The sequence below is a fragment of the Brachyistius frenatus genome, unplaced genomic scaffold, assembly GCF_029030835.1.
Source record: "Brachyistius frenatus isolate BFR_SWC_R1_liver_20210118 unplaced genomic scaffold, ASM2903083v1 Contig_2, whole genome shotgun sequence".
In the NCBI taxonomy this organism is placed as follows: domain Eukaryota; kingdom Metazoa; phylum Chordata; class Actinopteri; family Embiotocidae; genus Brachyistius; species Brachyistius frenatus.
In genome coordinates, this window is record NW_027210601.1 from 9,037,779 (window position 1) to 9,050,205 (window position 12,427).

The 12,427-nt window shown below is 45.5% G+C and overlaps 2 protein-coding genes across 15 annotated transcripts in view; one reads left to right on the forward strand and one right to left on the reverse strand.

The window, feature by feature from the left end:
- Window positions 1–9,686, forward strand: part of LOC138620738 (cytoplasmic dynein 1 intermediate chain 1) — a 55,713-nt gene extending 46,027 nt beyond the window's left edge. For all 14 annotated transcript variants that reach the window (XM_069698184.1, XM_069698222.1, XM_069698163.1 and 11 more), the window contains 3 exons: window positions 1,995–2,135; window positions 5,186–5,311; window positions 9,228–9,686. In XM_069698184.1, coding sequence (XP_069554285.1) covers window positions 1,995–2,135; window positions 5,186–5,311; window positions 9,228–9,338 — 378 coding nt within the window. In that variant the 3' untranslated portion in view covers window positions 9,339–9,686. The remainder of the gene's footprint in view (window positions 1–1,994; window positions 2,136–5,185; window positions 5,312–9,227) is intronic.
- Window positions 9,687–10,063: 377 nt separating this feature from the next.
- LOC138620730 (electrogenic aspartate/glutamate antiporter SLC25A13, mitochondrial) overlaps window positions 10,064–12,427 on the reverse strand; it is a 45,048-nt gene continuing 42,684 nt past the window's right edge. Inside the window, exons 17-18 of the mRNA XM_069698150.1 lie at window positions 12,154–12,244; window positions 10,064–11,147 (exon numbers count right to left, since the gene is read on the reverse strand). Of these exons, the coding sequence (XP_069554251.1) occupies window positions 10,937–11,147; window positions 12,154–12,244 (302 nt within the window). The 3' untranslated portion in view covers window positions 10,064–10,936. The remainder of the gene's footprint in view (window positions 11,148–12,153; window positions 12,245–12,427) is intronic.

Genomic DNA, 12,427 nt, shown 5'->3' on the forward strand with positions numbered 1-12,427 from the left:
CGGTATATTGCAGGAGGGACCTTGTGCATCTGATTTTATCTTTTGAGTGACGCATCACTTTGAGTTTAAATGAAATAAAAGGTACATTTTCAGGAAGTTACCTTGATATAAAAAAAAAATTTTAAAAAAAAATGTTTTTTTTAAAAGAGGCATATTGCAGCAAGACCGATCATCATAATGAAATGACATATTAAATTCAAGCGGGTGATTTGAAACGCCTGTCGGCTCGGAGGATGAGTACAAGAGCAGGAGGACATAAACAGGGATCACTCGAGCGCTCGAACTGTGAGATGGGAACAGAAACGACCTCTGCTGTCATCCGGCCGGCTGGAAAACAGGTTCAATCGAGGCTTGAAATTGGCTCGGCTCGGCTCCGTTTGTTTGTTTGTTTGTGCGTTTCTGTGTGTCTTAAGTGTGCCCTCTCAGAACAGCTGCAGAGAGAGCGTGGAAAGGTGATGATGGAGGAGGAGGAGGAGAAGAAGAGAAAAAAAAAAAAAAAAGAGAGGAGGAATAAGGAAGACACTACATGCTTTCATCTGCTCTTGCAGCCAACCTGTCTCCTCTCTTCCACCCTCACACTCCACTCGTCAGGAACGCAGCTTGTAAGCTCTGGAATCCTTACAGCCGCAGAGAGAGACGGCGATTACACACACACACGCACACACACACACACACACACACACACACACCCACACACACGCACACGCTGTGCATTTTTAACCAGGTAGCTGAATATTAGGACTGATACATTTCATGCGTCACCAACATATGTTCGATTTCTGTTTTTTTTTTCTTTTTATTTTTTTTTCTTCTGCAGATAAGTTCCCACCTGTGTGATTATCCTCTATCTTTAGCTGCAGCGTAGCCTTCAGCCATTAGCCTGGTTCACAGAGGTCAGTGTTGCTCAAGGTCAAAGTTCAACCAACTCTCCGCCTGTGTAGGTCTGCACATGCACTGCAAACACCACAATACAGAAGACAAAGCACACACACACACACACACACACACACACACATGTTGATGAAGGATGTGTGTTTCTTTAAAAGACTTCAACTGGTTACATCTGTTCTCTGACTTTGTCGTGTTTCTATATAGCATATGTCAGTATTATATATATCTATAGATATATATATATATCTCTCTCTATATATATATATATATATATATGTATATTTATATACACACTAAGGCAATTTAGAAAAAGTGTCACTATTCCAGTTTGTCCACCAGAGAGCACTGACAAGTTTCTTTTTGACGTGTAAAACCATCGTGCTCTTTAATCTTTAATTACATTTGTTCGTGTTAAAGATGATCATGAGCTGATGAATCCTTAAATCTGATTTATTTTGTACTCTCAAATATCACGACCTGATATCACTTTGGGTCTACAACAGCCATTATCGGTCCAGCTCTCATCGCACGCGCACACACACACACACACACACACACACACACACACACACACACACACACACACACACACACACACACACACACACACACACACACACACACACACACACACACACACACACACACACACACACACACACACATATTTGGAGCACCTCATCCTCTCCGTCCATTGTCCACCCCTCCTCTTCCTCCCATTTCCTATCTCTTCCCATCTGTCTCTCTCTCAGACAGCTGTTGTGTTAAGGTTACAGTACACCTTGTGGAGGGCCCTTCTCTTTCATCTCTCCCAGTGGTTTTATGGCGCTGTGTGAATGTGCTAGGCTTTTTAATTAGGCTCTGCACCCAGACAGGCCCCAAGGCTGAGGCAGCGCCACTCTGTCTGAAGCTCCCTCTCTCCCTCTCTCCATTCCTTTCTCTCTCTCTCTCTCTCTCTCTCTGCCTCTCTTTTTCTCTCTATCTCGAGTGTGTCATCTACTGTAATCCTTTACTCTCTCTGTTTTTCTCTCCAGTGCTTTTTCACATCATGTCAGCCCCACACACTTCCACAGATACCCTCTCTCTCTCTCGCTCTCTTTCAGCACAACAAGCCTCTGTACTCGTTTGAGGACAACGCCGACTATGTGTACGACGTCATGTGGTCGCCTGTGCATCCTGCCATCTTTGCTGCCGTGGACGGCATGGGCCGCCTGGACCTGTGGAACCTCAACAATGACACCGAGGTGTGTGTGTGTGTGTGTGTGTGTGCGCGTGCGCGCGGGGCTGTGTGGATATAGGTCATCGTGGGCGTGTTTTCTGTGTCATCTCTTTGTGTGTTCATGTGTGTGTGTGTTTGCTGTCCTCAGGGCCTGTTGCTGGGCCTCAGCCCGAACCGCACAGCCAAACACCCAAGACTTTTCCCTCCCATCAAATCAACCCCCTCCACCACCACCAGCCCCTCCACATCCCTCCCTACACACACACACACACACACACACACACACACACACACACACACACGCGCGCGCGATTCAAGATTCTCCCGTGGGCGTTTCCCGCAGCCCTCACTTTAAATCAGACTGGGTGACATCTCCTCATCCCAGCTCCCACCCAGCCATCCCACTAACATTTCTACAACCTCTGTCCAACGTTCAGGCAACCTCAGGACCCCACCACCCCACCACCCCGTCCCTTCTTCCTCCCACACTGTGTCCCATCAGAGGAGTGCACAGATGTGCCGGAGACCACGAGCTGAGAGCCCCAGCCCTCAGTCCCATGAAAATATATTTTTATTTTTTTTAAGTTCAGGCCAGGGGTTGAATTTCACAGTGCTCTAGGGCAACCGTTATTTTAAGATGGGTGCATTTAGGGCCATTGAAAGTTCGATCATTGTGTTACTTATTTTAATATAATGTAAAATAATGAATAAACTAGAAAGAAGAAAAAAAACACATTTCCACAGCCCTAAATTGTTTCTTTATAAAAAAAAAAAACCAAAAAAACCCCACAAACTTCTTTAAAATCAGGAATATGTAACACTTAAAATAAACTTAAGAGTGAGATGAGAAGATCAATACCTCCAGACCATTTGCACGTCTGTCAAAAGGGGGGCGAGTGAAAATTCATATCCATTGTTAAATCCATGCAAAAATTCAAGTGTAAAAATCATTACAATCAGTCGTTTCTCACAAAAACCTCGTTTACGACGAGAACCCGTCGCACAAACTGCAAACGATTAACGTGCACAAGTGCACAAAAAGATCAAACTTGAGAACGAGTAAGTTTTCGGAGGATTTTTAGCCGCCTTCAGATGGAACTTGTGAGATCGGTTTGATTGTCATCCAAGTGGTTAAGCCTGCCGCTCGGCAACGTGGGCAGCGCCTAGAAGCCGCCGAGGCTGACATTTTAGCACGCGGCCGAGAGAAGTGACGCAAAAAAAAAAAAAATGCAAAGGCATAATAAAGAGAGGGAACGATGAGGCTGCTGGGAATATCAACAACTCTGCACGGCTAAAGTGGCGATATATTAACGTCCACGGTCTCCGCTATTTCTGAAAATGCAGACGAACAAAGTTTTCAGAAAAAAACCCCAAAAAGGCCTGAGGTCGCGAAAAGCACCAAAGCCGGGTCGTTCATGTGGACTCTTCTCGTGAACCCCATTGAACACCGTCCCATTTGGGGGCTCGTCTGTATGCTAAGCTAACTGTCTCGTGGCTGCGGCTTCGTATTCGGAGGGTCGGGGCGAGAGATGACGTTCGGTTCCCTTCTTTCCTTTTCACCAAGCTCTCGGTAAGAAGAGTAAATGTGACTCCCCACGGTGAGAAAAATCATACTTTGTTACAACTCTGGCGGCAGAGAGGGCACCGAACCTTTGATCACTCGGGTTAAAAAAAAAAAGTAGGGATGAAAGGATCCTCCGATCTCCCTTTTCTCACGGTTTCCATGGAGACAACACCCGGCGGTGCCTCCGACGTTAATGCGAGTCTCTGCGTCTCCAAAGGAACTCTCCGTCCTTCCTCGTAAGGGTTCTTTCGCTCTTATCCTTCGCTCACGTAAAAGGGGGGGGGGGGGAATAAAATTTAAAAATCGCGTCGGCTCGCGGGACTTCGCGTCTCCTCGATTTTAACCCCTTCACTCCCACGCGTCGACTCCGGCGGCAGGTCCTCCCTCTGCAGCACAGATGACAAGTTTCCCATGGTTCCCTCAACAGCAGCCTTTTCACAGACAGAGGAAGAGTTCATTATCGGCGGCCTAACTCGACTAACAATGTGCTTTATGAGAAACATTTGCTCAGACAGACACACACGCGCGCGCGCGCACGCACACACACACACACACACACACAAACGGATGCATCGAATACACGCACACACATTCACTCACACATAGTCAGCGTAACAGCAACAGGCTTCCATTGTTGCCGTCATATTAAAAACACACAGTCATAACGACATTAACGGAGCAGTGCGGCCCGCCTGTTTCTCATTTCCACCGCACACACACACACACACACACACACACACACACACACGCGCGCGCACACGCACACAGAGCCAATTTAAAGCGCTCAGTTCAGATCCACTCGTGCGGAGCAGTGGGGAGCTAGCAGGCTAATGGCAGTCAGCCTGTGGTTAGCGCTGCTTTAAATACGCAGAAGCTCGGTGTGTGAGGCGACATGATGCCAAGGCCTCTGTCTCCACCGGTGACATGTGTCAGACTCGCCTGCCACATGTCAGGAACAGTTTATGGAAACGCTGCAGATGGTTTTAGGTTCTTTAAAGGTGCTACGTGATGAGCACTGCTGTTAACTAAAAAGAGCATCAGCTCACCCACAACAGCAAACACGGAGCCGAGTTAGTGGACACTGAAATAGCCCCGTGCACGTCCACAGTTGAATTACAAGTTGTCCATCCTGACAGCTTTGTTTTTCCGTCCCTCCAGTGTATTTAGATAAACCTGCCCTTTTTATGTGGTGGATTTCCTCTGTAAATTAGACTATAATTACATAATGCGCCCATTTTCAAATAAACATGAAAAAAAAGAACAGCTTCAACTACAATTACGATCATCAAATAAGAAGAATGAAGAACATGGAGGAAGTGCAAATCTGTATTTCGCTGTATTTTGTTTGAAAATTGAAAGGAATTTAAAATCCATGTCGGCTATTACTCATCTCAATATGTTGCCTAATTTTACATCTAAACTTTTGATGTGCATCAATGTTAGTTGATCTATTTTGGGGAAAGTTAGTGAATTTATTGTTTTTTTTTTTTTTTTCATATTCTTTCCACCAGGTACCAACTGCCAGTGTGACCATTGAGGGCGCTTCGGCCCTCAACAGGGTCCGCTGGTCGTCAGGAGGGAAGGAGGTCGCCGTGGGCGACTCGGAGGGCCGAGTTTGGATCTACGATACGGGAGAGGTACAGATAATAATCATGTCCTCACGGACACGTTTGCTGTAGAGCAGTGACAGGAAGAGTGCCAGAATATTTGTGGCACCTAAAAACATCCAGAGCGGGGAGCTCTTTGCTTTCGGGCGTCAACCGTTGGGATTGACATTTTAAACCATGTTACACTTCATTGTTTCTCACATCCAGCTAATATTCTGCTCAAAATAAATCCGCCGAGCGCGTTGTCGTTAGGTTTCAGTCTGTGATGCCGGGAGCCGGTGGCTCTCTTGGGTTTAGTTTTGAAACAATCAAAGTTTCATTGCACCCTCGGTGCCAAAAGCACGAGTGAACTAAAATGACCAGAATTTATTGCTCTCTGGCAAGTTGTACTACAGCGGGAGAGATTTTAGTGCTTGAAATTCTCTCGTGTTGAGAAATAGAAAATCATTCTCAGCTCATTGATGAAACCTCCTTCTCTAATTCTAATCAAATAAACCGGTGACAGTCGATAAATGATGTGTCTTTTGTTGTGTTTCGTGTATACAGTATTTGGTCCACTGATTATGTTGAAAGACATGTACTGTAAATACTAAACAAAAAGGAATAAGTGCATTTTTTTTTCTTTTTTTTTTTTTGCAGTGAAACTTCTACATGAAATACAGCTATCATTTTATGTCTTTATGTTCACCCAACTGTCAGCATTGCCAAGGATGTATGTTTGACTTTCTCCCCCGTCTCTTTGCTGTCCCTGTAAAACGGCCTCCGCGTGACTTTGCTGTCACCACAAAGCGGCCAACCACCCCGCCTGCATGTTCTCTCATGTTTGGAGGGCTCTGGTTTAGGATCCCCATGTGAGGGAGCGTTAGCCTAGCCGCCCGACTAATTTTAGCATCTTTTTGTTGTGCGGTTAGCTGGAGAGGCTCGGCTGAGCTGGTGGCCTGCATGCCGGGTTGATGGTAACGTGGAATCATCAATAAAAGTGAGCAGGGCTGAAAGGTTTTATGACTCCGTGGAGGAGAGCGTGTGTGTGTGTGCGTGTGTGTGTGTGTGTGTGTGTGTGTGTGTGTGTGTGTTTGTGTGTGTGCGTGCGTGCGTGTGGTGATGATGGGGATGTTTACTTCCATACAGCTAAAACTAGTTACAGCATGTGAGAAAAAGAGACAGCAGCAGTTTCTTCCCCAGAAATGCGGTCCTGGGACCTACAGCAGCTTCTGAGACGTTTCCAGGAAAGCAAAAATACCAAATGCTTTTGTTTCAGATTTATTTTACTCCGTACAAATTAGATTTTTTTTTTTGGGAGGGGGGGGGGGATTTTATCATCGGGGGACTCGGACCGTTTTTATTGGTACGGTACCGGTGTCGGTCTGTGTGTCCAAGGTCCAAGTCGAACCTGGGATCGGGGTCGCCGGTCTAAATCCTGTTCTGTGACGCGAAAATGTTTTGAACCTGCTGCTTTTTAAAGCCCGACAACGTCCAGCAGTGTTTCTTTGTAGTGTGTTAAAATGCTGCTTACGCAGAAGTCACTCAGGCACCAGAGAGATGATGTTTTGGTGGAGGCCCCCCACCCCCCACCCCTGCTGTGGCCAGCGCAACTCTGCATGGGGAGGGCGGGGAGGGGGAGGGGTCAAAATGGCTGCTGCCTCCCTCTTCCTGGTTCCTGATTAATTACAGCCTGGCCAGGCAAAGCGGTTGCAGACATCTTGGGTGGCGGCCGCAGCTTCAGTCCCACTCACTCTGACTCCCACTGTGTGTAGCTCCAGCTAGCTCAACACTCAGAGGGGCGGGCTCCAGAAATGCTCCGACTCCAAAGTCTCCTATTCAACTTCTCTCGTGAAAATACAAAGTCAGTCAAAACAAATGTCAACAAATTCTTATGCTCTTGTTAGCTAAAGTCCCGCCTCCTTATTCGTTTTCGGGAGGTCCATCTGAAAATAATTCCGTCATTAATTAGAAAATAGGCCTCAAAAAGCCGTGTTGTTTTTTTTTTTTTTTTTGGGGGGGGGGCGTCTGTTTGATTGACAGGCCAGTCAGGTTTCCACTATCGGTGGGCAGGAAGTAGTGCCCTCAGGTTTCCAGTGAGATCAAGTCAGACCCACCGCTTGCTCCTCCCCCAGCTCCTCCAAATATGGTCACTTCTGGCTCCAAACCGCTCCGAACTAGAAAGACGGCGAAGGCCGAAAAGTCAAACTCGAGGCCTCATAACGGCAGTTCACCACCCAGTGGGGATGTTACTGTTGGTGTAAATGACCAAAAGTAAAGCCACAAGCGGCAGTGATCGGGGTCCAAGCAAGTCGCCAGCGGCAGGAGACAAGACCACATATTGCAGCATTGTTGACCAGTCGTCCCAAAGCGGATTCGACCCACAAACCTTCAGGTCCTCAGGATGATGATTTACACGCCGGGCCAAATGAGAGACACGCAATTTCACAGCCGTCTAGTAACTTTTAACAGATTCCATTACATGTGCGAAAAAGGGTTTGTTTGTCTATGAAAAAAAAAAAAATCATTTCTCATTCTGATGATGTTTGGTGTATCGTCAAATATTTTGGGGAAGTTAAAACATTTTTTTTTTTGGGGGGGGGGGGGGATAGAAACTGTTGTGCGTTTTCATAAAGACTTGTACTCCACAAGTTTATATAAAAATGCACAAGATGATGTTAATTGATTTGGCACGTTTTGAAAAATATAGCGTAATAGACTTCTGAATTGCCCATAGGTTGCAGTAAGCCAAAGTTTTGTCACAATTCAGAGGATGTCCGGAAATAATTTCAGCTCTGTAGGATGTGAAGGGTGATTTTATTTACATTTTTTTTTGAAGTGTGAAATGTGAAAAGTCTGAAAAAAACACATCACACATCATTCTGGTGGTGGCGAATATGTAGAGGTGATATTAGTGGCGTTGCAGTGCAGTGGTTAGTTCTGCCACTCTGAGCACGAAGGTGCAGAGTTTAAATTGGATTGGATGCCTTTGATCCTAGATTACCCAGAGAGATATTAGGTGGATGGTTTTTGGTTTGGTTTGAAGGGAAACTTCAAAACCGGAGTAGTTTTTGTTGTCCACATAAAATGTCGGGTGATAAAATTCTGAAGAAAAAAAAAAATCACATCTCATTTTAGTGAATTTTGAGCATACGCTGGGAGGAATATAAAATCGTGTGCATACAGTTCACATTACAGGAAGATATTTAATACCACGGCGGGCTCACCGTTCTTAAACCCTTTGAAAACATGTCGGACCTCGTATCCAAAGAATGTCTGTGTCAATTTTCGTAACATTTGGGTGAATATTTGTGGAGATATAGATTTTTATTGATTTTGCATGTATTGAAAAATATAGTGTGACGGGCTTTTGAAATGACCATAGGTTGCAGCGAGCCAAAGTTTTGTGCCAATGCAGAGGATGTCCTGAAAAGATTTCAGCTCCGTAGGACGTGCAGATGATTTTCTGAAGTTTGGTGTGAAACGGTCAAAAAAAATTTAGATTTTTTTTTTTTTTTTTAATAATAAGCAACGGCCACTTTATTTATTAAATTCTGGCCTCAATTTAGTCATTTGTGAGGCGCACGATTTAATTAAGCAATATTACACGAGAGGTTGTGCTCTAACGTCATTATTGTCACTTCGGTGACGCGGCCGGGGCCGAGGCGCCTGCATGTCATCGCATTATGTTAAAACCAGGCTCACGATCGCGTTTCCACTAGACTCCTTTGAAATAGTCGAGGAGGTCGTGGCTTTTTCACACGGAGCCAACATCGGCCCCGAACGCAGCTTTGTTCCCGACGACGTTCCGTCACGGTCTCCTGCGGCCTTCTCCTTAAAACAGTCATCCCTCCTCAGCGGTGAGGTTCTTCGGTGTCGGAAGTACTAAAAGCAAAAGATGCGGCGCCTACGTGGCGTGCAGAGTGCTAACACCACGTACGTGTCTGTGTCTGTCGTGTTCCTCCAGCTTTCAATGGCCCACACTGACGACTGGGCGCGCTTCGCTCGCACCCTGGTGGAGATCCGTGCCAACCGGGCGGACGGTGAGGAGGAGGGGCCTATGGAGCTGGCTTCATAGAAAAGGACCAAAGCGGAGGCGACCGCAGACCTGGCGTGCTTTTGTCGGTGTCACCGTAGCATGTGCCTCTCACTCAAGTTTGGTTTGGTTTCTCCACCTTTATGTACGTGTTCCTGTCCGGTCCGATCCAGGCGGCGCTTTTACTGCATTTGCTCTCCTGTAAATGCAAACTGTCCATCCACGAGTAGACTGTTGGACTTCTACATTGTTTATTCCTATGATGACTTCAGGTGATGTGTTGCTTTCAACTCGTGAGCCTACAGTATATACAGAGTGGCGGTCTTATAGCCTTACGAAGATACGTGTACTGTAACAATTGCTTTGCACTAAGGTAAAAAGAAAAAAGAAGCAGGGTCCATAGACTAGTCATGTATCGTTTACAAAAAGTCATGTTCACGTTATGTTGTGCTTCTTTTCTCTGTATTAAAGCCTGCATGCGACACATTCCCAAAATATTCCCGGAGCAGAAACACGGAGTCGATATGGTGACGTTAAAACACGTGGGGCGTTGTGGCTGCTTTATGTCTGTGTTCGAGTCGGTATGTGAGAAAGTGAATCGTATGTACTGAACGAGAGCTTCGTCTGTACGATGAAGAGGACGTATATTGTGATGCAGCTGTTAAACCTGCTATGTTCACCATTAAAACATAGCCAATTAACTGCCTTCTTGCTTTTTCTCCGCAGGAAATAACTGGAAATAAAAAAAAACTCCAGCGCACACTCAGTTTACTAATATAAGTTTCTCTTTACTCTCAGTACACATGTTGCTGCCGTACGTACAGTAAGGCACGATTATTACACACCATATGTAACTCCTACATTCTCTGCGCTGTACAAATTTAAATACTCAGTCGCGACATACCGCAGGACTGCAGCCAGTGCCAGCTGTCTCTCTCAAATATTTACACATCTGCATACATTTAGACCTGAAACCAAGCGTCTTCTAACAGTGAAACACGTACAGTCGGGATGTTACACTGCGTCTTTACATTCAAGTGCTTTTTGGTCGTATTCTTGTGCACACACGTGATCATATCGACACACGACTCGGCAAAAAGCAACTCGGGATTGAAATAGCCGTAATAGATATGAAAATATGTCCCTGGATTTCTCATATATACACAATTTCTCATGATCATATGAATGATTTGCTTTTGATTATAAAGCAACAAAAGGAAGACACTGGAAAAAGCTGAAACAGTAAGTAGTCACTGATGTGTTGTGGTTTTTTTTTTTTTTTTCAAAACAAAGCAAGCAGTTCAAGTATATTTCTGCTGCCTTTGTGCTAATACGGTACCAGCTGGACTGTATGAAAAACAACTGGAACATAATACAACTCCACACGCTGTCTGTCAAATGTAGAACAAATACTGTACGAGTCCTACAAAGTAGTAACCCCTGCTAATGGGATTACTAATCCATATGATGACGTATAGACTCCATATGTAATAATTAGAAGGAGGGGAAAAAAAACTCGTTTTAAATCAGTAACTTAAAATACTATAAAAACAAAATGGACTAGTTGGGGTTTCTCAGTGCTTGTACGTATGAAAAACACTAAAGCCCTCTCTTTCACTTACCCCCCCACCCGTGGAGGTTCATGGGGCGCTGGCGTTGGGGGGGGCCTCTGCTGCTGCTGCTGCTGCTGCTGCTGCCATCGCCACTGTGTAGCGTGGGAGATGGAGACCAAACTTGTTCTCGATGCCAGCGAATGTGGCCACGGCCAACCTGAAGCCTCCGATGTGGTCGGGGTTGGGCGCCGGCAGGCTGATCCGAGACTTGGGGGTGGGCTCCAAGCCAGCTGGCTTTCTGTGGTTGAGAGGGGAGGGGGGGACGGAGGAGGAGGAGGAGGAGGAGGAGGAGGAGGAAGCCGTGCACGGTGAGACAGCGGGAGGAAAAAAAAGATGGTGGAGTAAAAGGGGAAACTGTTAAACAACACAAACAAAGTGCAAACTGCTCGCAGACAGGAGTTTTATTAGCATCATTATTAAATCTTATATTAATATTATCATTTTAAACACTGTTCACCACAAAAATAAACGTCATAATATAAAATCAAAAGTGGAACGATTCAAGATTTCTCCCTCAGAGCAGAACTAAATCAAATCCCTCAAAGGTTTCACGCCGAGCGCTGTGATTCGCTGCCAGCACAGATCAGCTCAGTCCAAACCACACGGGATATTCACTGGATCTGCACTTGATTTCGAGTCACCGGGAGCCTTCGGGAGAGGAGACTCGACATGTAGAAACAGTGAGCCATCTAACGGATAACAGTCCCAGTCGAAGCTGTCCATTAACAGAAGCAACCGACTCTATTCCCCACCGGAGCTCTTTAATGTCAGAGAGGGAGGGAATTAGTCCTGACAGTGACTTACACTGAGGAGGAAAATGAGCTTGTTTCAATCCCACAAGTAGGAAAAGTACATGTACAAGTCAAATGGGTGCCGTCTGGCCTGATCACGGAGATGTAAAACTCCCCAGTGAGAAAATTGTCACATCCAGAGCTTCGAGGGTTAGGGCTTCAGTCTGACAGCTAATGTGCAGTGAACCGATCTATCCTTAATCCTTCTCTCTGATAGAGGACGCGGTACGTCACTGTACGGGCTGTTGAAATTAGGCCTATTGTTCAGGAAAGAGGTCTTTGATAACAGGATGAAGTAGCTGGAAGTATTCGGTCCTCCAAAAAAAAAAAAAAGCAATTAGAAATGTCTGGTTCATTTTTTTTGTCAGCGTTGGATTAGTGGAACTAATATTTAGTGTGGTTCAAACGGGAAAACGAAGCTAGAGCGAAGGCAGTTGGTAAAAAGAGACTTACTGTCCTCCGAAGTCGACATAGAACCAGCGCTGCAGGAGTTCGTAGGTCACCAGGGTCACTCCAAACTGAGGCGAGGAGCGAAACACTCGAGCTGGAGGAACAGATGCAAATCAGTTAATATGGACACTCATCTACACTATGTGGAACCAAGGTTTGGTCTCAGAAGTGAGGCAGGCATGAGGAAGTTAGAGCTTATAAAACATGCTATTTTGTACACTTGTATCAATAAAACAAAACAAAATAATGATTCATTCATGCTTTCCATAATAATTGT